The sequence below is a fragment of the Copidosoma floridanum genome, unplaced genomic scaffold, assembly GCF_036245765.1.
Source record: "Copidosoma floridanum isolate Cflo_tuat_1 unplaced genomic scaffold, Cflo_Japanese_pri ptg000012l, whole genome shotgun sequence".
Classification (NCBI taxonomy): Eukaryota; Metazoa; Arthropoda; class Insecta; order Hymenoptera; family Encyrtidae; genus Copidosoma; species Copidosoma floridanum.
The window spans coordinates 5,405,035-5,431,947 of NW_028321889.1; the positions used below are offsets into that span (position 1 = coordinate 5,405,035).

General features: G+C 43.9%; 2 protein-coding genes across 2 annotated transcripts in view; one reads left to right on the plus strand and one right to left on the minus strand.

Annotated features, from left to right (window-relative positions):
• The window catches only part of LOC106637282 (retinal guanylyl cyclase 2), a 32,097-nt gene that overhangs the window by 2,299 nt on the left and 2,885 nt on the right, over window positions 1-26,913 (plus strand). The window contains exons 2-20 of the mRNA XM_089590293.1: window positions 1,347-1,510; window positions 9,875-10,001; window positions 10,082-10,243; window positions 10,341-10,629; window positions 13,276-13,580; window positions 13,667-13,775; window positions 13,924-14,020; window positions 14,872-15,051; window positions 21,360-21,440; window positions 21,617-21,793; window positions 21,867-22,026; window positions 22,313-22,462; window positions 22,854-23,025; window positions 24,916-25,056; window positions 25,138-25,330; window positions 25,401-25,572; window positions 25,660-25,930; window positions 26,287-26,298; window positions 26,390-26,820. Coding sequence (XP_089446419.1) covers window positions 1,347-1,510; window positions 9,875-10,001; window positions 10,082-10,243; window positions 10,341-10,629; window positions 13,276-13,580; window positions 13,667-13,775; window positions 13,924-14,020; window positions 14,872-15,051; window positions 21,360-21,440; window positions 21,617-21,793; window positions 21,867-22,026; window positions 22,313-22,462; window positions 22,854-23,025; window positions 24,916-25,056; window positions 25,138-25,330; window positions 25,401-25,572; window positions 25,660-25,930; window positions 26,287-26,298; window positions 26,390-26,820 — 3,393 coding nt within the window. The remainder of the gene's footprint in view (window positions 1-1,346; window positions 1,511-9,874; window positions 10,002-10,081; window positions 10,244-10,340; window positions 10,630-13,275; window positions 13,581-13,666; window positions 13,776-13,923; window positions 14,021-14,871; window positions 15,052-21,359; window positions 21,441-21,616; window positions 21,794-21,866; window positions 22,027-22,312; window positions 22,463-22,853; window positions 23,026-24,915; window positions 25,057-25,137; window positions 25,331-25,400; window positions 25,573-25,659; window positions 25,931-26,286; window positions 26,299-26,389; window positions 26,821-26,913) is intronic.
• On the minus strand, window positions 18,156-19,765 carry LOC106637321 (uncharacterized). Its single transcript, XM_014350062.2, has 3 exons — window positions 19,282-19,765; window positions 18,892-19,208; window positions 18,156-18,586 (listed from the first exon to the last, which is right to left on the minus strand). Exons 1-3 carry the CDS (start codon window positions 19,757-19,759, stop codon window positions 18,203-18,205), a joined length of 1,179 nt encoding a protein of 392 aa, XP_014205548.2. The 5' UTR covers window positions 19,760-19,765; the 3' UTR covers window positions 18,156-18,202.

A 26,913-nucleotide genomic window follows, 5' to 3' on the forward strand; every position in this document is an offset into this window, starting at 1 on the left:
GATCGATGCGCGTCTATTGGGCAGGGCCGAACGAGTACGCGATCGAGATATCTTTCCATCAATCTGTGGATATATATATATATATATATATATATACGTGTTTGTTGGGAGGGAGGAAATAAGACAGAGAGGCAGTTATTTTGCTTCCTTTGGTCTCTGTATACTCGGCTCGAAAAACAAATCTCCGCGTACACATGCGCTCGGTGGGGTGGGTGAACGTTAAACTTGGGAGCTTGCGAGGAAAAGAATTAACGGGGGAAATCGGATTAATTGCCGTCGAGAAGAGGAGATTCTCGGTGGAGAGTTGATGGGGCTGGTTGAGCCTGTCAAACAATAATTTCATCGGAGGGAGCGGGAAACGAAGTTTATTGCCTCGAGAGGGGGGAGGAAAGTGAATTTAAGGAGCTCAGCGTGTAGTGTCTTTTCAGTTTTTTACTCCCCTCTCTTAGCTCGAGCTAACTTTGGGGAGTTTCAGCTTTGATTGCAAAAATAAAACCAAAGCTTTTACGTGGTGCTTTTTGTGCGGGTCGTCAAATTTTTATTAGAATTTTTCAAGTTAATTATGAGGAAAACCGTGATTGCTGTAAAAATCTCGGGATGGTTGCATTTGACGGGGAGCCAGTATCAGTTGCTTCGGCAATTAGTGAAATGTGTTGCGCAGGTTTTTTTTTATCGCGGATGGATGCCAGAGTAAAAGTAATATTCGTAATGACGTGGCCTACTTTTACGGAAAAGTGGACGTGGCTAGTATAGTTTTTTAAAAATAATTTTTCATTACGAGTAAAAGTATATCTTCAAGGATTATAAATGGAAGGAGGGAAATTACCTACTAATTAAAAAGAGCATTTACTCAAAGTACATCACTTTAACGAACAAATATTTTATCGATGAAAAGGAAATTAAATTTTCCTAAAAAACTTGAACATTTTACGAAAACATAACAAAAACAATGGTGCATACTTTTTTTTTAGAGATGATAACTTACGAACTATACGAATAGCTCACGGGGGAGGGGGGAAATTCAAAAGAAAGTCTCTGTAAACTTTTCCAATTTCAGTCCGCGACACATACACACAAGCAAGCCTCGTTGTATTCTAGATTGGCTTGGTCGATGGCGCGTTGCGAAGCTATTTCTTTTTTTTTTTCAAATCCCTTGCCAGCAAGCGAGCAGCCCTCCTCCTCGTTAACAAAAGAAACGAGGCCTTTCCAATAAATAAAAAAAAATAAAAAAAAAACTCCTTCAAATAAAAGGCCATCCTTCCGTGATTAAAGTTCAGGACTCCCGAGCGGAGGGAAAGGAAGGAAAAGTCGAGTTCATTAGCTCTTCTTCTTCGCTTTTTTTACAGACACCTGCGACAAGCGTACCCTGGGCTTGGAAGCGCTCGTCAATGCCATGAGCCAGAAAAGCACGAGAGCCGTGGTTGCTCAGCTGGATTACAGTACCTGCGAGGCTGCCACTGTGCTCGCCCACCTGTGGAATAAATCCCTCGTCACGTGGACTTGTCCGCAGGTTAGTGCTCGAACGTTATACGCCACGAGATTTGTAATGCACGTCTGGCCATAACTGACCTGTTCTACTTCAATTGACATGAATTCTCACACAAACGTGGTCACATTGACGTAATTAACGAGTCTCACTATAGTAATTACTCGAATAAATCAAATGATAATTTAATGATAATTTTAGTTTCAGTCAATGATAAATTTAAATACATAAAATTGTAATAATAAAGTTTCTGCTCAAATTAAATTGAAAACTTCGATTATAAAAAAATTTTAATTGATTGTCATGAAAAATATACAGTTCAAACTAAACCAAAATGTAAAATAAAGATCATATGACTAAAGATCCAAAATAATCCGTCATTAGATATACTGTTACGATTATTTTGAGTATACGAAGTTTTCGTGTTTCAAGTAGTAGAGATCAAAATATTGTCAGACACCCTAAAAATCATTGAAAACATTTAAAAAAAGATCCTGTATTCACGAGGAAAAGATAAACTAATTAACTTCATTGTATTATTGTACTCGTTTAGATTACTCAAATATTTGTGATTCTCGTAACATAAGTAGTAAAAGTCAATATGTTGTCGGACGCTCTCAAAATATTCCTATAAAGTTTTTAAAAAAAAGTATTATTTTCGATTAATGCTTGGTATTGAAAATTCAAAGGAAATACATAATTATTATTGTTTTTGTGTTATATACTAAATAAATTCTACTCTCAATTGTCATTTTATCCAAGTTCGTCATTGTTAGGAAATAATACAAAGAATCAAATTTTTTACCACCGATATTGTTTTAAACGTACAACTGTAATATTTAAACTCCTTCTTAACTCATACTTTAGTTTCTACGTTTTAAGTAGTAAAGATCGAAATACGGTCAGACGCACCGAAAAGTATTCAAATCTATACTAAGCATTCAAAAAATATTGTTTTCTCACCTTTATCTTGTATTCGCAAATTAAAGAAAACGTCAAACAATATTTAAAAAATCGCACGATTTATTGAAAGTATTGAAACCATGGGCGTTTGAAATATAATACTATGATTATCCGTCTTTGGCAAAGCACGCGATATCCATGCAAGCCAGTCGGGTATCAAACAAATAGACCTCATGTCGTGAAAAATTCATTGAAAACATAAAACCTGATCATTTGATGTGCTACCACGAACATTAAAATACTTTGAGTTGTCATGTTTCAAGTAGTAAAGATCAAAGTACGGTCAGACACGCCGAAAACAAATGTTTCCCACCAATGGGAAAGCATATCCCGTACAACTGCTCGTAAACTCGTGGTTACTGCATTATCCCGTGGCCGTAAAACCCCGTAACATCTCAAGAATAAAAAAAAAGAAGATAAAAAGTAAAAAAAAAAAAAAAAAAAAGGAGCAAATTGCCGCAAACGCACGCAGGTTGTTTTATTCATTTACGAGGGTGTAAAGTGCCGCTTAGCCTTTCACGAGCAGCCACGCGAGCCACAGGAAAAAAGATACACGTTTTCTCCCCGCGCACGTGTACGCCATATACTTTAACGCGTGTGCCCCACCACGACTATTCCATTTCCAGCAAACTCGGCACGAACGGCGCTCGTTGAGCCGCAAAAAACCATAACGTCTCTGCGTCGTGTACATGTTTCCGGTGCCTAGGCTCGCGCGGGTTCAATTGAATCCTCCTCTTTCCTTTGACACCCAAGCACTGCGCAACGACAGAATTTATTCAAGTACTAACGACACCAGGCTTGCTGCCTTTGCGTTCGATAGACCTACTTCTACTGGTGGGATCAAGAGAGAAGGGGATGGGGTTTCAAAGGAAATAAAAAAAAAAAAGGTGGTTGTCTTCGGTTTGCAGGTACACATGTAGTATTTCAGTGTACCTCAAGGGGTACGACGTCAGCTTGGCATAGCGAAAGACTCATAAACCGATAGACTCTCGTTTGAGGCATCGTTATGTCAACAGACAAGTAAACAGCACGTATACCTACCGAATGAATTATTATAGCAATAATGTAAATACTTTACGTATGAATGTATTGACATTGTTTGAAAACACATTGAATTAACCCTTTTTTTTTCTTTTTTTTTCAATAAAACATCCATTATTCAGAAAAAAAGTATGAAATACCTTTGTAATTTGATTTCCAACCTATTTTAGAAAATAATTCATTCTCTGGGTAAGCACGTACACCCTCCCAAACAACGAACGACCCAATAACACATGTTATTCTCAAAAGCAAATGTGGATTCCGAGAGAAAGGGAGAGATGACCCTGGTGAGAGTTTGCTCCAGAAATGTATATACATCCACACACACACGGGGAAAACGCGCAATTTTCCGGCTTATTGAATAATCTTGCAAGAGCACTCGGAACGAACAACATAGGTATTCGCGCACGTCACCCTCATGCAAGATAATTCACTCTCTTCTGGGATGCTTGTGTGGGAGGCATCGGATAATTTCCATTTTCACTCGCGAATTGCCACTTTTCCCTCATCCCTCCTGGTGATTAACGCAACGACCCCTCATTTTTTGCGTATACGATGACATCATAAGTGCAGTGTGTGCATGTGCACCGAAAAACACAATTTCCATCAAGCGAATTTCACGTTCAGCCAGTGTGAAAACACGCGCTCGGGAGTACAATCTGATTACGTTGAAGAAGGCGTATTTATTTTTCTTTTTTTTTTTTCCCCCGTCGTTTTCTCCGGTACACGGGGAGGATCGAGCAAATACGTGACCAGGATGCAGGACGCTGTTCTGGTTGTACTAACTTCAGGAACGAGGAAACGTCAAAATGAAATTAAAACGACAGCGTAATTTTGCGGAATATGTGAAAGTTAGTTATTTCACGGTATGTACCTATAGGGGTGGGCTCAAGCGTTTTGCTCTACCGAATCGTCATTGTTGAATTCACTTGTGCCCAAGTGGGTGACACCATTGTTGCGACAGTATTGAAATACTATGTAAAAAAAGTCTTTGGTTTAAATACGTGTCAGGACGAACAACTAAAAAAAAAAAAAAAAAAAAAAAAAGTAGCTGAAGCTCATCCCTCGCGTACGGTACCAGTGCCACTGTCTGTCGCTTCCCACTTGCTCATTCGGGATGTTTACAAGTAAAAAGAGATTTTAAAAAAATGTCAAACGTTGTCGTACGCAGTGATTGAAGCATCGCGATACCAATTCCCATCTTCATTTAAATCAAACCTTCAAAGGGGCATCCACGTATATCAGCAGTTTTCCCGGGTTCGGCGAACAAAACTTTCTTGCCGCTCACAAAGCAACTCTCGCCTGCTCTTTTTTTCGTCGCGGGGATGCAAATAAGTTTCAAAGAGTATCGCAAAATTCCACCAGCAGCACCGGTACGCTCTGATACACTTATAAAAATATGCGCGTGCATAACTTCTCGTTGAAATTTCCCTCGATAAAACATCACTCTCCCTCCTGTGCTGGAGCATAAAATATATTGTATACTAAAAACAGAACGACACGAAAACCCGTGTCTTACGTATACGGCTCTTAATATTGTGCACTCTTTCATCTCGAAGCACATAAAAGTCGAGCGCAAAGGAAAATTTTTCCCTCGAGCATGAAACCCAATATATGCGTGTATATATGTATATATATTCACGTGTAACCTTACACGAGGAGGGTGAGTATAGGTATCGTGCACGAGTCGTCTCAACCAGCATGTGTATGTACATATTCCAACACGCGGTTTCCCACACTTATATCTGCGATCTTCCGGGAGTGATGTTGGTGTTACATACATGCGCGACGATCGGGGGGGATGCCGTCCCTTAACCGAGGACCTCAAACCCCCAACTTTTTTTTTTGGTTTCATTTCAATCAGGAGAGTCGTATCCTTGCGCCCCAACTAAAACCCTGTTTCGCAGCGTACGCCAATTCATGAAGGCCCTCAGTGGAAACAATAACTCTGACCGCGCAGCTGCTGACGATTAAAGAAGGGGATAATAAGAGAGAGGCTATACTCTAGTTGACGGAGGGCGCGTGACCTACTTGTTGTCGGCGCTCTCCCCCGCGTGAGTGCACGGCTAATCCCGGCTAGGTGGCTTCGGGCGGGCGTAATCGTGTAATGGCTGTGATTTTCCAACTCTTGAGGGTTGGTGGTTCACTGGAGGGTTCTCCTGGTTACTTTTTTTTGGGGGGGAAAGGGAAACGAGTGCCGTGGAAAAAGCTTGCAAAAAAAAAAAAAGTAACGGTTTTTGACGGTCTTTCAGATGATTGGGTTATTACTGAAAACTGAATTTCAAAGGGGAGAAACTATCGAGAGAAAGTCGATCGCGATGATCTCGCGAGTTCAAAAAGGACGAATCGGACAAGGGAAATTTGGCTCTTCGTTCCCGTTTTTCCGCTCTTGGCATTATTGTTTTTGTACATCACTTGTTCCCCGAGGCTGCGTTCTATCCGGCTCCGATAAAATGATGTACTCTTGTTATACCCTCGCGCTTATTAATCGGGGTACCTATGGGCATTTTTTTCCCCCTTTGCTCTTTCCGCTCTGTTTCCCGGATATTTCGTATCGACGCAATATCGAACTTGCAATCATATCCGCGCGAACACGCGATATTTAATAACGATGGGATCCCACTCGCTTTTTCCCCGTGGGATTTTTCAGGATATTGCATTTCCCATCACTGATCGAGTTGTTGCATTTATCTGTAATTGAAAAAAAAAAAAAAAAATTGTGGATTTTAAAATACAAAATGACAAAATTATAAATGGCGTTAAAAAAAAATTGAACCATTCATTACATTTGTAAGGGATGCTTTACGGATAGTCCATAAATTTTCTAGTAAAAAGTTATCCAATTGCAAATTTCCGAATCGGTGATTGAGAATTTTATCAAGCAGCTAACCATCACTTGAATAACCTGTTACTAATCAATTTGCAACTCCCCCTGCAATAAGCACCCAGTCAACTGCCTTTTTTGTTTTAAATTTCATTAGCCGAAAGTTATTTAGGTACTGCAAACGTATAGGAAAGTCGCATTCGAGGCAACGGAAAAAAAAAGTCCACACACTGGCCCTTGTACGTCAGTCCGTCTGTCTTGATCTTTGTACGTGCACCTGCACTCGAAGATAGAGAAAAAGCACAAGAGACTCGAGTGTACAACAAACACTTGCAGAGACACACCATCAGGGGGATGAACGCAGTTTCTGTAAAAAAGGGAGAGCTTCGGACGCAGTGGGTACACCCATGCATTTCTTCTTTTTTTTTTCTTCTTCGACGAGCTTTCACAGTAGCAGTGTCCTATACGTATGACTCTTGTCTACACGTGGAATGTAGCAATTGTATGCTTCCCCAAAAAATCTCTGGAAGTTTCAACAACTTTACACACACAAGAGCAGTTATGCGCAAAATTTTTGGCTTCCACATCCTCTTTGGTAAAGTCCTCGTACTCTTTGGGAAAACTTTTGCCGAGAGTTGATAATTCGTATACTCAAGGATTATACCATGCCTTGAGTCGTCCCCTCTCGCCGGGCAGGCCGAACTTTTTCGACGTTGTAATGGCTTTGAATTAATTCTCTCCGACTTTCAAATGGTTTTCCGTTCAATTTTAGACTCGAGAGAAAAGTAGGCCGTATTATACCGGGGCTTTGTTTGCTCGCGCGGTACGTATCTGGGAGAAAAAAAGCAACAACGAGAGCGGTATAAGGTGCGACTGTTCGAGGAATGTAAAAATAGGCGCGTTTGCGATTCGATTCGGCGAAGCCTGCAATTGAGTATTGTTTTAGGAGAAAGGGTGTTACTAAAAGAGGGTTTTTTTTTTATTTTAGATTAAATTCTGAAAACCAGGTTGGTTGGCCAACGTCCGGAAATTATTTCACGCTTATTGTGAAAAAAGTCGCTGCAACAGAAAACTTGTTTTTGAAATTTACAATCGCGTTAAACAAAGAAACAAAGTTTTTTATTTTCTTACCGCAGAAACAAGATGATAATTTTCGAAACAATTTCATCTCGCAGTTTTCCTTTTAGCCAGTTGGAAATATGCGTCTAGGAATAACGTGTTCGTAATCTTTGAAAACTACAATAAGTACTCGGATTGAGATGTGACTGAAAGATTAGTCACGGCTAACCCACGGTATGGTATTCTGAAAAAAGTTAAAATAATTTGTAATAGAGTTGTTTGAAGTTCGAAACAACTGACAAAATTCGTTTGATCGCCATGACTTTTATACACTATACCTACGCGTAACCGCTTTTTCATCGCAATCAAATGAGGAGTTGAAAATTACTCTCCAGCCCAGCACTCATGAGTAAATAAAAAGCCCGAAAAAGTATTGATTTCAAGGGCCGAGGAAGAAAATAATAACACTCGGGCCGCGGGTGCGGGCTGATAAATCACTATTTGCGTTCCAGCGAATATTTCCGGCATCAGTCGTACACACGGGACGATCGCGCGCGTGCGAGTTTTTATTTATTCGCATGTTTTATGTACGCGGCTTTTTGCCGAACGGCACGAGAGAAAAGCCTGCAAATATAACACGGAAGTACACTGTAAAAACGTTTCCCCTCTTTTTCATGGATTATTTTGCTTCTTCTTCTTTTTTTTTCCAGCAGCCGTTTCGATGATTCGAGACCTCACGCGGTAAGAGTCTCATTTTGTCGAATGAATAATGAAATCACAAAGTCGCAAGCAAAGTTGGCACGGGCGCCTCTATGCACGTATAGCGGCTAGTCTATGAAATTTTAACGGGAGGACCGTGTCCGCAACTGCGCGCCAAGTTATCACCCAATTTGCGGGGGGGAACGAGGACACGCATCACCGATAAATTAAACTTTGTAATTGTGCCCTGTTTACGTATATACAATACACATGTAACTGCGGTGCTGGGCGAAGCGCGTACTACGTTGTTCACTGAGGTATAAATCGAAAGTACCTACGTCAAACGCGGACTTACCCTTGGAAACTGCAGTTGTACGAGCGGGATTGTATTAAAAAGAGGAAAAAAAGGCTCGTGTAACAATGGAACGGTAGGAGTATTCTCCTTCGAGTGGAAGAGAAGGGGAGTGATTAGAGGGGCTTCGAATTGCCTTCGAAAGGCCCGACTATGTACGGTTGAGCCGATTTATTTTACTTCGCCGATGCGGTAATGCGATTAGACGACTTTGTTCTTTTCTTGCTTCCTCTCCAATAAATGAAGGATCCGGGGTTGCGGGGATTTTTTTTTTGTTTTTTTTTATTTTTCAAAGCGAAGAAGAAGTTAAATAGTTGTAAACACACGCGAACCTTGCCAAGTCCACGGCGTCTTTTACTCGAAATGAAATCCCAAACTAACGAGCACCTGTTGCCTCTCATTATTTTCCAGGATCCAACGACTTTTCTTTCCTTTTCTTTACTACGCTTCATTATAAGCCAAAAAACAAAGTTACTCTTTCTTTTTGTATAATTTAGCGGATCTTATTAATAGCATATAGGTTGTTAAGATAACAAATACAACGATTCGAATCATTTAACATATGAAATGCGTTATAACGACTGTGCATCGCATTGACAGGCATTTTTTAACGAATCATATTTCTAGTCAGTCTGATTCGAAAGTATTTTGTAAATACGCTGTCGAAGCATTGCACGTCTACTTTCTATGCTTCGTACATATAGACGATAGACAGGAAAAATAATCTTCAGTACTTGGGTTTGTTACAAATAGTTTCAGAGTTTTGATGCGAATTTGAAATGCATCGTCCTCACTTCGATACGCGCCCATTTTGTTGGTGTTTCATGCGTTCAATTGTGTAAAATTACGCGGATGAAAGGGAATAGTAAATTGTGTCACAGAAAATTACACCCCAAAGTGGGTCGACATAACACACTTGGGTAAAGTAGCAACTGCATAAAAATCACGCAATCACATGAGTAACCCAATAACCCTTGGAAAAGAGGAATATTTATCCACCGAAACGGAGGCGCGCTTGTCCATCCATCATCGTCATCTCGTTCCTTTGTTCACTAAAAATCTGACTGGGCGTTATGTATAATAGTCCCTTCGTTCAACCGGACGAGAGAAAAGGGATTCACGAGGAGCTCGACAAACGCGTCGTAATGCGCACAGGCATCACGGGAAGAAATAAAAAGGAATCAGCCCACAATTTACGAGGCTCCGGGAACGGAGGGATTATTAGAGGCTGATTAATGTCGGACTGCCCACTCACCCTGGCTCTCTTCCCCCCCGACCCCTCCTCGTTATTTTCAATGGTCTATATGTGCCCCTTCGAGAACAGTCCACGGTCCTTCTTAGTGCCCACTACGAGTCCACGCACCCCCCCCCCCAATATTTGTTTATTCGAAAATATTGTTGAACGCGACTCCAAAACCAAAAAAGTACGTACATACATTGTCTTTTCCAGATAACCGAGGAGCCAAGGGTACTAGCCCCCGTCGTCAGATTGTCGCCGTCACCAGTGGTCCTCGGCCGGGCGCTCGCTGAAATCTTCGCCCACTACCGATGGAGGACCACCTCCGTCATTGGCCTCGGTGAGTTGACCCCCCCCCCCCTGCAAAACTCCTCCCCAGCCAACCCATACCCCCCGTCATCGTTACAGCTGCGACGGGAGTGGACTTGGCTAACGCGACCTGGTCAGGACTCGACGACGCGGTCACAGGAGCGTTGCGGTCGATCGGGGTCGTGCCGAGACTTCGCGCCACTCTGCCCCACAACGCCAGTCCAAAGCAGATACGCGCCACCCTGAGGCCCCTCAGGGCTGTCCCCTGTAGAGGTGAGTTGACAAGACAACTGCCACTGATAGATTCAAGGAGAAAAGGGGGAATAAAAGAAAAAAGATACAAAAGACACGGGGGGGGGGTTGTTTGCAGCAATAATCGTGTGCCTGCCGCTGGAAGGTGGCCTGCTGTCCCGGGTCCTCGTCGAGCTCGACGCGATACAAGAGTCCCGAGCGCCGAGTCCCTTCGTCGTCGTCCTCCACCCCCTGGAGCCCCTTCCCTTTTTACCCGTGAGGCAAAACTACAACGAGGAGGAACCGACGAATACCTCTTCCAAGACCACGAGTGAGGCGAGCGAGGAGGAGGAGCGTTTCGTCCCACCCCGGGATCTCCGGAGGAGGACCTTGGACCATTTGCTGGTGATCGCACCCTTCGACCGGAGGTACGGAGGGCTATTTTGTTGTCTGATGCTTCATAGGAATATTGCGATCGGATATATTGCGCGGAGCCCCAACGACTTACAGTTTTTCCTTTGCCGTACGATCGAAGCCCTCTCGATCGGCGTGATTTCAATTTCACCAATGTCCTTTTCGAATCGCGGCTGGCGGAACAAAGTAACAGTGGGGGGGGGGGGGAAGAAAAAGTTATTTAAGCCAAAAGTTGTACGTCAAACGGCGTGGGGAGGGAATTAGTGGGTTTTCCGGTCGATTCCACCGCCAGAGGCCGAGCTCAAAACGACAAGGATGGGGGGGGAGTAGTGGTAGTGAAAGCCGCGCCCATGGTTCGGACTGTAACACATTCCTGCCCCGGTTTCGCTCGCATCCGGAGAAAAACAGCGACTTTCCGAGCGCCGATCGATCGCTTTATTTCCCCATCTAGCTGCGTTTGCATACTTACACGAGGCGCGATGGGAGGGAGGTAGAAGGCGTCTCGCTGATTGGCCTCTACTTTCAAGGGGACTTTTTTTTTTTTTTTTTTTTTTTTCACTCTAGCCGAGGGGATGCGAATACGCGCTCTATTAGCATTTGGCTGTAAGTCTCGAGGATACTTTCCGTGTGGCCATTCGAGAGAGAAAAAAACAATACTCTCAAGGAGTGATTTATAAAAAAAATTTCCCGAGAAGGGAAGGACATTCCAAGGGGGGAGATATGTTACATTGTTGCACAGTTGTCCCCGGATTCAGTGGGCCGAATCAGGCCAACCGGCTTTTTTTTCATTCCACCCCTGACGGCGATACGCCGCAATTGAATTAAAACGGCCTCTCTTCGCCTGGGGATGGCTGTACTTAGCAAATGTCCTGCCACACCCCTCGCCCGAGAGAGACCAACGAATTTTCCATTTTCCCCTCACATTGTGCACCAATTCAGTTCACCTTTTAGGTTTGGATCATCTCTTGTGGAAATTAATTATTTCAGACGAAGAAGGGACCATCAAAGGGACCTTCACGCTCGACGGCTCCAAATAATCGATGAAGGTTAATTACGGTTAACAGAACAGAGAGTCCGGGGCTTTGTTTCACTGGACAATTGGAGACCATTTGAGCGGTTAAACTGTTCAGCTTTGCTTATTTTTGAAGGCCAAGCAATATTTGTGTCGTTTTCCAAAATTGCGATTGAAATGGCCACTATAAGAGTGCCTTGTGCACTATAGGGAGAAACTGTAGATCTCGACAATATAACTCGGTATACTTTTCGTTTAAAGGAAAAAAAAAGAAAAAAAAAAAAAAATTAATCTTCGTACTCCACTTGTGAAAAAAAAAGAGTTATATTTTTTTAACCACCCATCGTGACACGATGTGGTGGGCTGAACACGCTCGATTGATTATATAGACGCGATCCTTCCCCTGCAAGCGCTTCTCTTTGAACCCATACTACGCCGTTTGGAAATTTTATCGGAAAAGTTTCACAACGGTAGGTACACGCGTGCGTCCATTCGATTACCCATATGCGATCCTTTTTTTTTTTTCTTCTTCTCTACACTTGGTTTTTACCTTTTGGCCGAAAGAACACGAATGACCGGAACTCCACGGGATATTGAGTTTTTCACCTATCTTTTTTCTTTATTATTATGGTCGGACACGGGGAGGACGGATTTTTTGGTTGCACCTGCGGGTACGATGCCTTTTCAAAATGAATACATCCAGAACTTGTTGTCGTTGACAGGAAATCAGCGTATATACATATATACCAACTCAATGCAAATCACCCGATAATCGAAAAGTGAAGCGAAGGAAGGAAAATACGCGTCGACGAGGGTGACGCGAGTTTAGGAGTATACAAGTGTCGTAGCCGATTATTGGATCGAGTAGACGAAGTCGGGCAGGTGAAGGGGGACGGAAGTAGTTTACGCCGCACGTATGCAGAATCTCGTCGGCAGAGGGAGGGAAGAATTCGTCCAATCTCTCGCCACGTGTGTACGGTACACCTATATATATATATATATATATACATGTACATACCATACATTGTACAACTCGTAAGCTCGCGAGGGGATTTTCTCTCCCTGTATGTATAATACCGCGTAGGGTGTATCTACATACGTACGACTAGTTGGACGCGTGTACGCACAGAAGAGGCTTTCGCTCACTTTCCCCCGAGAAGCATATAGGTGGTTTGCGTCACACTACCTTGTATATAACGTATACGTATATATCAGTGCCAAACACCACGTATATATGTATATAGCCAGTTCTATTATCAGATGCGCGATATATATGGAGAGTAGCGGATGTTTATCGATTTTGTTTTATTTTTTTTATTTTGTTTTTTTTTTTTTTTTTATACTCCCCATGTACGACAAATTAGGTGACATCTCAGCTAAGATTTCATAATAAGTGTCCTTACTAAATTTTACACTTTTCCAAACTAACCCGTTGACGATACCATTCCGAAAAACACATGTTGATGTCACCTGATGATGGTCGTAGATGATGGGGGTTGGGTACGCAGTTAAACGCCATAATGTTTCAATAGTATTGGTTGTGAAAAACGAAAAATAACGACCAAAACTGCATTGACAATTGAGCAAACTCGCGCAACAGGTGGCTGCAGGGAGCCAATTATTAAAACCCAATGACCCGCCCGTGTAGGTACGACGTGGAGCGCGTGCTCGACGGCACCTCGGCGTACGAGCCACCCCGGACCCTCGACCACCTACGCGAGGCCCTCGACTACCTGTCAGCCAACGGCCCCGAGGTCCACACCATCAACGGCTACGGCAACAAAATCTTCACCTACGGCCTCTTGGCTTACGACTCCCGCTGGCGGCCGATCGTCACCCTCAACGAGGGAACCCATGGCCTCACCCTCCAGGAGGTGGCTGGGCGCGCCGAGCTACTCACGGCCAATGGGGACCTCGACGACGCGCTCTGCGACGACGCTGCCGACTGCTCCGGTGAGAATCAACCTTTTTTTTTTGTTTTTTTCCTCAAGTGAATGTATACTCTTTTACACATATTTTCGTTTGTCGCGTCTTTCCAGTGGAAAAGGTCGGCGGTTTCTTGTCCCAGCACAACGTACACGTCCTGCTGGTGAGCCTCGGCTCCGTAGTTTTGGTGCTGTTGATCCTGATGGTCCTCGCCTTGGTCAGGTGACAAAATTGTTTTTTTTTTTTTTTTTTTTATCATTGTACTCCATTTGGAGGCGCCTCTCGAGGTGAAACGTCCGATCGAGGCCTCGTGCTATTAATGTATATATACATATATACAGATGTGTGAAAAGTTGGTTTTTCCGTACAGGAGACACCTGTTGAAGAAGCGCATGTCGAAGGGCCCGTACAAGATCATCCTGACCGCGACGGACTTTGTCTTTCCCCAGATCCCGGACTCCAGGCGGGTGAGTTCTACTTGTATACCTTCGCTCGACGTTTTCATCGATTGTACGTAATGGTGTAGGGGATGGTTTTTTTTTTTCAACTTTTACTACCCGTGGAACCAAAAGGGATCGCCTCGACTTGGAGGGATGAAAAGAGTTAAATACAACCTCGAGCTGCTTGGGGGTGGGATGTTATACCTCAACGAGATTTCACGCTCGAGTCGGACGGAAGTGTAATTAGATCCCGTGTAGGAGCGAGTCTCGCGAGTTTCGGGATTACCGGGCTCTGATGCTTTTCCTCCCGCGACTCGCAGTTAGGCGCGCGCTTGCGAGAGACGGCATTTGCGAGCTTGTCTGGGTTTTTGCGAAAGGACCGATATGGAAATAATAATGCGACATGCTCCCAAGTGAACCAATCGCCTCGGGTGGATTATCGAAAAATTCGTACAATATAATATATGATCGTAGCCAGATCGTAGCAATGAACATTGCATTGCGAATGGTGTCGAATAATATATATTATCTAGAAAAAACCAAAATTGATAATTATTTGTGCTCAAGTCCAATGATGGCTCATTGTCGAGAGTATTCGTTTTTCTTTTTTTTTTTTTTTTTTTTTTTTTTTTTTTTTTTTTTTAATTGAACATTGCATAAATGCTCTCGTGTCACTAACCCGTACTGCTTGCATGATTAACCACGAGTAAAGAAATAAATTAATTTTATATCAAAAAATCTATATATTTTTTTTTTTTTCATTATTCCTCCCCCATTAGTCCCGACAACCCATGAGCCTGGCTATTCGAGACAAAGTGCCAGGGATTAGGTCTGAAAAACCACAAGAGTCAAAGAGGGTGGGCGTTTGTATTGTGCAGGTTGACGAGGGAATCGAGGCGATGCTGTGCTGTTGGTTGCAGCAGCTCCAGGAGTTCGGGGGACCCGAGGTCGAGAAGCCGGACCTACTGCAGGGCAGCGTCGGCTCACTCCGGCCGGCCCAGGCGAGCAACGGCAGCCTCGCCCGGCACATATTCAACGACCCCCGCGCCCGCTACAACGTAAGTACAACCCCCATCAACGTTGAATACGTGACTCGCAAGTTTCTTTTTTTTTCTTCCCCGGTCACCCATGTATACTACGGGTGGACCTTTATTTACGGCTCGATGCTGTTGCCCGAGATCTCGAATATTCATTACCTGCGGCTCTCTTTTATGCCCTTTTCTGCCTACGCGACCCTGAAATACGCAGTTTGACGGCTGTTTTACACCCGCCGTGGCAACGTGTCGCTGGATGATGGGCCCCTTTCATCGCACGAAGGGTATAGTAATTTTTTAAAAAAGACGAGCTGAATGTATGTACATGTTGTTGTTTTTTTTTTTTTTTTCCTTTCACCCGAAAAGGTGAAAGTGACGAAAAGTACGGCAGATCGATCATTCGTCTGTAGCGTCTTTAGCAGCGATGAGGATAAAATGGTGTACATATATACGTGTGCACGGCCTCGTCAAAAGAGTTCCACTCCCCTTGGCGCGATCGGTTTCTCCGGGATTTTCCTGTGCGTGTGTATTGGAAACGCGCCTCGTGGAGTCTCTCTCTCTCTCTTTTTTCGGGCTCAAAAGACCCGTGCGACGTGAAAACCCAATACACCATCGGGGGACTCCTCCTTTGCTTCGGAGATTAGCCGGACTCTCTTTCCGTCCTTAGAGTCGAATGATCAATTCATGCGGAGCCTTTCGCTCTACCGACTCAATCAATCCACCTCCGATAAGAGCTTTTTATAATTTTTTTTCTCCGCACGCGACAGCGATCACGTGTTTTATTTTATTTTTACTTAAAGTTTCGTTATTACTTGTTTTGACTAGTTTTTTTTTTTTTTTTTTAATCATCGGTATTGTACAGATTGTCGCGTGAACAAACTCGTCTTAATGTTTATTACAATTGCAAAAAAAAAAAATATTCTCAACTACGTGAACGAAAGTCCACCGCCACAACATCGATCTTCGTTAATTGTAGGCTAAAAAACTATCATTATTTTTGACAAGTTGTATGAATCGTTTCGTGTTTTGACGTAAAAAATATCACAGAGTTGTGGTGAAAATACGTAACAAATGAGTCCATAGGTTTTCATGCCGATTTGCAGTGTATAGGTGCGTTTGCTCGCCAACAGTTAATTGGTGCCATAAACTTGGAAACGGTATTGCCGGGTCTTCATTGTGAAACGTAACATTTTGCTCGTCGTACGTGACATTTCAGATTTTTGGTTAATTGTAAAAACCATGAATCGTTACGTAGTAGGTATACATTGCTCAAAAAAGATTTTTTTTTCTTTTTTTTTTTTTTTTTATCAAAATAATTTATGAATTCTCGGTAATTTTATAAAAACACGTACGCTTTTTTTGGCGGAATAAAAAAAAGAAATGCAACGTTGCTGGAGTTTTGGACGTAAAAAAAAGAGCTTACAAGTTTTTAAACGTACTTTACATGTACGGTGAACTCAACGATATAATTTATGCACCAGAAAAAAAAATGGATTTAAACTACAGTGATGACATTTCAATTAATTTCGCGACATTCCTTAAACTTCAAAAAATGACTGTAACGACTCGGCCGCGCAAAGTGTACGCGTGGGACCTCATTTTCGTGAAAAATGTTCGTAATTAATCAAAAAGAAGGAAAGAAAAAAGTGTTAGACACGCTAGGAAGCAAAAAAGATTGAAAAAGGTGCGCAGGTGGGAACAATAAAAACAGCAATGGCACCAACAGCAGCGTCATCGTAAAATCTTACAGCCCGTCAGACCTAAAAATTGCAGAGGTAAGCGCACTTAAATCTCGTATTAAAAAAAAAATGAAAAAAAAAAGTGCATAGTTGCAAAAGACCCAAAGTTTTGTCGCACTTTACGGAAATTTCGGTTCTACACGATACGAGATGGTACACGTGATTTACGATAGATAAGGACATGAGATTTTTAATCGGACAGTACGAGCAAGTCGAACGATCGACCTTGAATGTAACAAAAATACCATCTGTAAGTGGCGATTGATTGATTAGCTCAGTTCGATAAAGCTATTCTCATACATTTTGAAATTATAATTAATGAACCGTGCACACATCCGTACGTATAATTGATCGCTAAAAACGAGTTAAAGAAAACGTTGTGTGGTTGAAAAAAATCATATAGCCGCACAATCGATTAAAACCACGCCTCTATCTTCGTCCCGCAACTTTCCCACGAGCAAGTCGCTGCCCTCGCTCGTCAATATCCTCGACAGTATCGTCCTTCTGTCGTTATTCTCGCCATCGACGTCAAACACGCGAAGCTTGTCTGGAAGACTGAGTGCATTTTTCGACGTTTCCATGTAGGTAACATGTGTTTTTTTTTTGTTTTTTTTTTTCTTACGTCAAGTTCGCGCTCTACGTAACAGTTGTATTTTTCCGCTCATTTTTGTGCACTCGTTACTGGTATCTTTGTAAAATATTACTTGATATTTATATGCATATTCGTGGTGTGTTAGTGCACTGGTAAATGTTTATTTCCAAATGTTATTACAACAAGTACTTATACGTATATACACTTAACTGAAGGGCAACATTGAAATTGATATGTTACAAGTAATATTGTAAAGTGACGTAAAATTAGCAAAAAAATAAATAAAAATTCGGATGTTTATACCTCTGATATCAAGGCACGTAACATCCGGAAAAAAAAAAAAACAATGTGTTCGAGTGAGAGAAGCTACATATTAATAATTATGTGACATGTATGTGTCCTTAGAAACCCAGTACCAATCCATTGCACTGACATGCAAATGAGGCTTATCAATGGCCTAGGACGCATTCGATACCAATTAAAGCAGCGTAGATAGTAGAAGTACGTGTTTTTCCAAGTATTACATATTAAGACAAGAGTCTTGTAAAGTTAAAACAGATAAAAAAAGATTACGCGTCGCTTGCGATTGCCGTTCGATTAGAGAAATAAAAATAGCTCCTAATGTGTTTTGTCATTGATACAAGAAGCACTACCGATTTGATCTATCGGTCGATGAAAAATCAATTATAACAACGTTATATACCATTTTTTAATAGTAATCGTAAATTTATCAATGAAATAAAAAAAATAAAAAAAACCATTAAACATCCATGTATTTTCCATCGAAGGTCGTAAAGATGAATCAACGTAATCGGTAAACGTATTTATATACTGTGCGCAATAGCTAAAACCACCCGTTGTCCTCGTAAGTATCGATAAGCTGTTGCAGCGGTTGGATTATTTCTTCGGTCTTGCCCTCATTGGCCAAAACGATCTTCAACCCCATGGCGCACAACGGAAACTGAATGACCGATTGGCGTTTGAGCTCCGCGACGTAGTACTCCTTGGTGAAACGCTTGGAGTCGCATCCGACTTTGTCGGTCCATTCGATGAAGGTTTCGTAGTACAGGTCGATCAGGTCTTTCGAGTGGCGCGATCTCGTGGTTGGGTGGAGGCTCGAGGTCAGGAAACGGGACACGTCCCTCAACGCGCTGTTGCACTGGAACGACTGGAAGTCGAGGAGCTTCACGTCGTCCACGCGGCCTTGTTCGTCCTTGTGGAACATCAGCTGTGGAGGATGAAAAAATTGGACATACTATTAATCCATTCCTAAACTTTTCGATTATACGCTTTTTGAAGCACAAAGTCTCAACCGATTACTCCCCCATCAGCCATAATCAACGAAAGATCGCAATATTTTTTTACGAATCTCCAGATTGTTTTTTACCACTGGAAAACGTTAGTCCACCTCGATGAATTTAACATCCACACAAGTCTTTTTGTTTTTGCAACAGAAGAATGAGAACATTCGAGAGACGAAGGAACACAAAAGTAAAATAATTTTTCCGTCGGAGTATATAATCGTACACTTACATTGTTGATCCAAATGTCGCCGTGTATGATCGTGGCGAATTTTCCGCAGTCGCTCCTGATCCAGAGATTGCCGTTTTTAGCTTCCGCGAACGCCGGCTCCATCAGCCCGATGTGCTTGCGGAGGCTACCGTTGTCCCGAATCACCTTCAACACCGAGTCAAACGTGTCGTCGAGCGGCCCAAAGTCGAACGGATGCGAAGCAGCCAGTGCAATCATCTTCCCGGGTATGTCCGGTCGCAGTCTTATCACAGCCATCCCCAGCGCGTGGAACCTCGCCAAGCACACCGTCACTTTGCGCGCGTGCTCCACGTCCAGACCTACCATCAAACAAACCATTTTTTTTTTTGTTTTCCATACCCATGTCCAGTGCATTTCCAACGCTGCGCTTACCAACGTACTTGTCCACCATGTAGTACCCCCGGGCGCCCAGATTCTCGAGGAGCAGCATCGAGTCCTGGTCCACCGAGTCCTGGTTGCCCTCCTCCAGTGAATTCCGCGAGCCAAAGAACTTGGGGTGAAAATCCAGGGGTTCCTCGATGCCCAGTTTTTCCTCAACCTCCCGGTAAGCTGGTACCACCTCCGCGTAGGCAAAGACCTCGGGTCGGAAGGTAAAGATCCAATCGACCACTGCCCGGTTCGACTTGTCCGGGGTTTTGGCTACAAAGTGCAGGGCCTCCTCCCGAGGGCTCGTACTTTTGCGCACCCGCGCGTCCACCTTGACGATCGAGCTGCAAAAGTTTTCCCCGGGGGGTAGCATCGCCGTGGCCGTGTAGTCGACGAGCACGAGGTGGTCGCAGTCGAGGCATTTCTGCAGAAACGGCTCAAACTCGCGGATTTCGATCGGCACGTCGGGTCGCGTCTCGGACATTTTTTTTTTTTTATCACTGACGCGTTATCGGATCGTTATACACGCACTACGCACTTTGTTACGCAGGTACGCGACGACTCGACTCGTCCACGCGCCCGAAGAGAATGTCTTTGACTGCAGTTTTATAGCAGCTCTCTCCGAGGGTATTGATAACGCGTTTTTATTGTAAACGCGCAAATCATTTCTTTTTTTTTTCTTTTTTTTTTCTTTCTAGATAGTAGCAGAATATTTATATCACGATCGTGAATAATGACCACTTGAAAGGTATTGAATGTATGTATACATATATTTTAAGGTAAGATTTCACTAGTACAAGTGGGTGCTTTTTTTTCCAACGAAAGTGACGGTAGAGTGACTTGTACTGTCCCTTTACATGATGTAATATGGTGCATCTCGCAGGAAGATGATTAAAAAAAATCGTGATCGTCGCTTATTTCACAAAAGAGCTGAGAAACCATAAAATACACGTATAGTATCATTTTAATTTCCTATTATGTGTATTGACATACACGTACAATCTTTGAATTAAAGATATTTCGGTATACTCGGAGAAAAAGCTCCATGAGTGGCTGGTTTTTGTAAATCTACTATACTTGCCGAAACGTCCCATCGAGTTTCGGTCAGAGTAAACGAAGGTACGGAAATCACGACGCAAACGAATAAATGTACAGAAACGAATATTCCACCTGTTGTTTGTAAGCTTCGCAAATATATTATACCCAACACCTGTAAAATCGATCTCGTTTGTACACGCGTTGGTTATAATTACTTAATTTTTACCACTCGTTCCCCCATCTAAACGACCCCTTGTGATTATAGACGCCAACCACTATATGTGCTTTTTTTTTATTTATTTATAAACTCTGGAAGCAACGCCGGGAGCGACGAGCAGTATAGGGGAATGTAACGACCTCCGGATCGTTTGTCGAGCCGAGAGAAACGAGCGTGTAAAAGGGGAACGCGCAGCCGAGGCGGCTGTTTTAAAGCGCAGGAAAACGTATAGATGCAGCACCTCCGTGACCAATGAACCACGAATTTTTCAGATGCGAAGGGGTGCACGTGTACGGAAAAATACACCGAACCTGGCTTGTGTGTTTTTTTTTTTTTTTTTTTTTTTTTTTTTTTTAACGGTACAACAGCGACAATGGCATGTATCGTCGAGGAGGGATTTCACTACTGTCAACTGGTTTGATTTGAATGTATAGTAACAAAAAAAAAATAAATAAAAAATTCCACAAAAATAACGTCCAATTGCAGATAGCCGTTAGTACTGAAGTACAAAAATATTACTAATATTCGCATCTCAAATATTATACAATAAAGTCATATTTATTGTGAAAAAAAAAATCACCTCACTCCATAAAGAATAAACCAAAAGCAACGAAACGAGCAAGGATCACTCTCCTTATTTGAAATGCAACCTTGTCCCCTATACATATATACATATATATCTCATCTATTGTATACAGGGGAAGTAAAGAGGAGAAACTCGTGCTCGGCAGCAAGTCCGCCGGTCCGTTCGAGCGTGTGAAATTGTTGAGCGGATGGTACACGGGAAGAAAGAAAGAGATATCGAGTAACGGAGTAAATTTCGTTTCAGGGCGATCTGGTCCAATTGAAGCTGCTTCCCGTTCAAAGCACCTTCGAGCTCAAAAGCAAGGCGATGGACCAACTCGTCGTCGTGAGTATATATACACCCAAGTCCCTTTCTCTCCTCCCGCAATTTTACGAAGCCACGCACCGCATGAGGCCCCAAAGTTTTATTTAATCCAAGTGCCACCTTCGGCGTTGCCCATTACGGAAAAGTCCTTGTACCTATAGTTGAATGGAAACGAAAACAATAACAATTACCAACAGATCCACGGGCTGCGCCACGAGAATCTGAATCCACTGATTGGGTGTCTGACGGAGCCAAACAGGCCCTGCCTCGTCTACGAGTACTGCTCGAGGGGCTCCCTCGAGGACGTCCTCGTTCAGGACGAGATCAAGCTGGACTGGTCGTTCCGGCTGTCCCTCCTGACCGACCTCGTTCGGGTGGGTACTCCGACACCTCGATCCCCCACGAAGGTGAAGTAACTTTTTTTTTTTGTTGTTTGTTGTTGCTCAGGGCATGAAGTACCTGCACAGCACCCCCATACGAGTACACGGCTACCTGACCTCGCGCAACTGCGTCATCGACGCCCGGTGGGTGCTCAAGGTCACGGATTACGGGCTCCCGGCCTTCTACGAGGCCCAGAACATACAGCCGGCACCTAAAACCGCACGCGGTACGTACACAACCATGTACAATTGTAATAACGCGATGGTTCACCCGGAGCTTGCCTTTTGTTTAAACTTTCAATTAAAAACCCGCGTTGAACGAAAATTCCTTTATCTATGTACACTCGCCCGTTCCTCTCCCCTCGGAGAGCCACGTAGTTTTCGCTCTCTCCGCCGAACCTGCACCGCTTCATCGTCTCTGGTTGGAGACTGATTTCGAGTTATCAAGGTGGCTCCGTTATAACCCCCGTGTACTATCGATGGGGAAAAAAAAAAAAAAAAAATCCTTTTCAGAGCTCCTGTGGACGTCGCCCGAGCTACTTAGACAGCCAGCCCAACTGAAGCGCGGCACCCAGCCCGGAGACGTGTACAGCTTCGGCATCATCATGCAGGAGGTTGTCGTGCGCGGCGAGCCCTTCTGCATGCTCTCCTTCTCGCCCGAGGGTAAGTATACTTAGATACACACGGTTGGGCTCGCCATGATCCTCCAACTTCAAAAGCCCCCCCACCGACATCGAGCCCAATTTTATCATGAAACAACAAATGACGTGTTCCCCTTTTGAAGCTACGAACGCATATCGTCGATCGTACAAATAAAAAAAACTTATTTCCATCCCCAAAGCCGAGTAATACACGCCGTGGGTTATATAACCCTGTGGGGGGCTACTTCGATCGACAGCTTCGACGTTTATTTTGGTGCACGATGTAATGAATTCCCTCAGCCGCGGTCCCTTTGATATATATCTCCCATCCCCCCCCCTTGGTTAGCCTGGAGAGGATGTAGGACCCCCAAACGCGATGAAACACCATTGACATGCACAAGTGTTGGGTACAGAAATAATCGAGAAGGTGAAGAAACCGCCGCCCCTGATAAGGCCGTCGGTTAGCAAGGGAGCGGCGCCACCCGAGGCCATCAACATAATGCGCCAGTGCTGGGCCGAGAACGCGGACATGAGGCCGGACTTCAACGCAGTGTACGACCTCTTCAAGAAGCTCAATCACGGCAGGTGAGTCGAATCATCCAAATTTTAATGGAATTTCGTGAGTTGGGTCGGACCGTGCGTTTAGCTGTACCACTTGAAGGGGGGGAGGTCGGGTGCTCGCTCGATCGATCCCCTCTCTCTCTCTCTGTCTCCGGCTCCTTTCCGCATAAAAGCTCGACCATCGAGAATCGGAGAAAGAGAGAGAATGTTATACATACAACGGTGCACAGCAGGAGGAGGGGGGGGGGGAGTTTGAGGACTAATCCAGACTTTATAAACTATAGTTTCCCGGGGCCAACCGGTGTTATCTCCCCCTTCCACAAGTGTAATGGAATTTCATACGCGGGATGATGCATGAGTGTACGCGTGTATAGGGAAGGGAGAGAGCTGGTGAGATGATGTAGTTCTCTGTGAGCGAGTGGGGAGTTGGATGTGTTTCGCTGTATTGAATTGCGTATGCCCGGGGCTGCGGAGTACTTTTATGAATATATCGGATATTGTGCTTGAGGGGGAAAACGGAGCGAAAGCTGTAGATGTGGGGCTTTCCTTATTTTTTTTCCTCCGACTCGATGGCATCGTGGGTTTCCTTTACGGGGATATAGGGTGCAGGACGCGGGTCCAACGTGTGCCATCCGCTGCGTTTAATGTTTTTGTATCGAGAGGGTGATTATGCTCTTTGGATTCGCTATACTCCTTTTTTTTTTTTTTTTTTTTTTTCAACACGAGAAACGCGTATACGTACGTGTAAAACTAGAAAACAAAAAACATTCTCATTTTCATTGTAAAAGTTTCGTTAGAATATTTCAACTGCAATTTGCGCTGGCATTCAAATCGTATCGATATCTCTTTTTTTCTTCGTTGCTTTTTCCAATGCCAAATGACCTATAGCGCCCTGACATCGTAAAAGGCTTGCAAGTGTGGAAAATATGTGAACACGACTGTCTAATCGAGTTTTATTTTTAAATTCACGATAAATGTTGGAAAATCAGAATTTGACAGCCGTTTGAATATCAATTACTGATACTTACAAGGAGAAAAAAAATGGACGATAGCAAATGCTTTTTTTTTTTTTTTTTTTTTTTTTATAATAATCACGTTAATTGAGGTTCTTGCGATATTAATTTATTCTTTGAGGTAATCTTAAATGCAGTTCATATTTTTACGTGCTTGATATTTCAACGAATTCGCCATAAACTCGTATGCAACCACTCGAGTAGTGAGATAAGCCTCCCAAAAGTAAATAAAAAAAAAAAAAAAAAAAAAAAAAAAAAAATTGAAACCAATATTTGTTTAGCCTGAATTGAGAATATCCTGCTCGGCACGTCAAAATTGACAGAAAATGAATATAGGGCTGCTGCAACTCGAGCGACATCAGTAACAATGTAATAATGACCATGAAAACCCAAAAAATGGCCAACTCGCCACCCCGTAAGCATGTACATTAGGTACACTCTTCCGGAACCTCCTACCGAATATTAAGAGAGCACTCGCGAACCTCGAGAGCTGACACGCCCACGTAATACAGTTTAACACCCGGTTGATAACGCTCTCTCTTACCCCTCACGCCCGCATACTAACACCCCCCCCCCACGCGCAGCTAAACTCGAGGAGACAAGTGCATTTGCCCGAAGGGGGTGCTCGACGCTAATTCTCCACCCCCCCCCCCATTTGAGCAGAGTTTACGACGAGAGGAGGATTTAAGGGGATCGAACGAGCGTGCCTTCATCCCCCACTTGTTTTTCCTCCAAATGGTACGGTGTCTACTCTACGGGCCCGATACTTTGCCTCGTGAAATTACCTCCGAGGCTAATCGTCGATAATCCGTTTAATATATATGTATATATGTATTTTTTTTTTTTTTTTTTTTTTTCTACGTATATGTACGATTGATCGTTGTGTTGGGCATGTGCGCAGGAAAGTGAATTTCGTCGACACGATGTTTCAAATGTTGGAAAAGTACTCGAACAATCTGGAGGATTTGATCCGGGAGAGGACCGAGCAGCTGGACATGGAGAAAAAAAAGACGGAGCAGCTGCTCAACCGCATGCTGCCGAGGTGAACGACAGTTATTCTTTCCCCCCTCCCTGCCCCTCCCATTGAATAAGATTGCGTATGAAAAAAGTATACTCCCCGCAGCTCCGTGGCCGAAAAGTTGAAGCTCGGCATGCCGGTCGATCCCGAGGAGTTTGCCGAGGTGACCATCTACTTTTCGGACATTGTCGGCTTCACCACCATATCCGCGTACTCGACGCCCTTCCAAGTGGTCGACCTCCTCAACGATCTCTACACTTGCTTCGACGCCACTATAAACGCGTACAACGTGTACAAGGTGAGAGGGGGGGGGGACAACTTACAATTTCTTTGTTTTTTGTTCTTATTTCAAATCGTGTCGAGGGTAGGTGGAGACGATAGGCGATGCTTACATGGTGGTGGCCGGGTGTCCCGTGAGGATACCCGACCACGCGAGTCAGATAGCCACGATGGCCCTGGACCTGCTCCACCAGAGCGGCAAGTTCAAGCTCCGGCACCTGCCCGAGACCCCGTTGAAGCTCAGAATCGGACTTCACACGGGTACGGCCTTTCCCTTTTTGGAAAAATATCCGGGAGAAAAAAGAGAGAGAAAAAAAGGGGGGAAAAGTAAAATTACTCCGTTGATAGGTCCGTGCTGCGCCGGGGTGGTGGGTCTGACGATGCCGAGGTACTGTTTGTTCGGGGACACCGTGAACACGGCCTCGAGGATGGAGTCGACGGGGGCGCCTTGGCGCATACACCTGAGCCAAGCTACGCGAGACAGGTTGAACCAAGTCGGGGGTTACCACATCGAGTTCAGGGGCCACACGGAGATCAAGGGCAAGGGACAGATGCCCACGTACTGGCTCCTCGGCAAGCAGGGCTTCGACAAGGAGTTGCCCGTACCACCGCCCCTTGGGTGAGTTATTTTACGGAAAATTCCATGTGTACTTTCGTACGCGACTTTGATATTTTCATAAACAAATATCTGTACGATTTTTTATACGTTTGTTTTTTTAATTATCCAAGTGAGAGTGACGGCTATATGGGCAATGCTAGTACTTAAAATGACGTTAAATTACCGTTAAAACTATTTATTTTGCCAAAAAAAGTTTTCACGCGAGGTAATCAAACATATTTTTCTCTACATTTCGCTGACTTGCCCTTTTTTTTGTATCCATTAAAATTTATGTATACGCGCACAATCATACAGTCAAATTGTCTGATACATGGTGTCTTCTTTTTTCTTCGCTGTCGCATCTTGCGGTGATCCAGGGAGGACTACGGGTAAGCGATCCAATAGAGAGACGTGTAGCCTTTGAGGGGAAAAAAAAAAAAAAAAAACATATGAAAGGTATCCCCGACGCTCGTCTTTCAGACTCGACGAGATCCTGATCCACGAGACCCTCCACCCGACAACGAGCAACAACCAGCCGGAGCAGTCGAGCACCTCCCCGCACGGCCAACTGGTCCCTACGGGTCACCTGCCGACCCTGCCGTCGATAGACGACGAGAGCTCGGCCGAGGTGAGCAGCAGCGCAGCCATACCCATCACCTCGTCTACCACCACCCCAACGACGACAATGGCGACGTTGACAGCGACCGGTCAGCATCAGCACGCCTCGCCCAGGCAATTCGCCAACAGCGAGCAGTCCTCGATAGACAAGGGCTACACAGGTGAGGCGTCATCCCGTCGCGTCGCAGTCTCGGTGCACGAATGCTCCGTAGAGCCCACCGATAGATCCACGCCCGACCACTCGAGCGCCAGCGTTACCAAGACCGCGTCCGGGGACAATCCCATGATGCTGGGTACGGCCAGTATACATATATATATATACTATATGTGTATATCTACTCTCGGGGTTTTTTTTTTTTTTTTCACCCCCTTCGATGTGTTTTTAA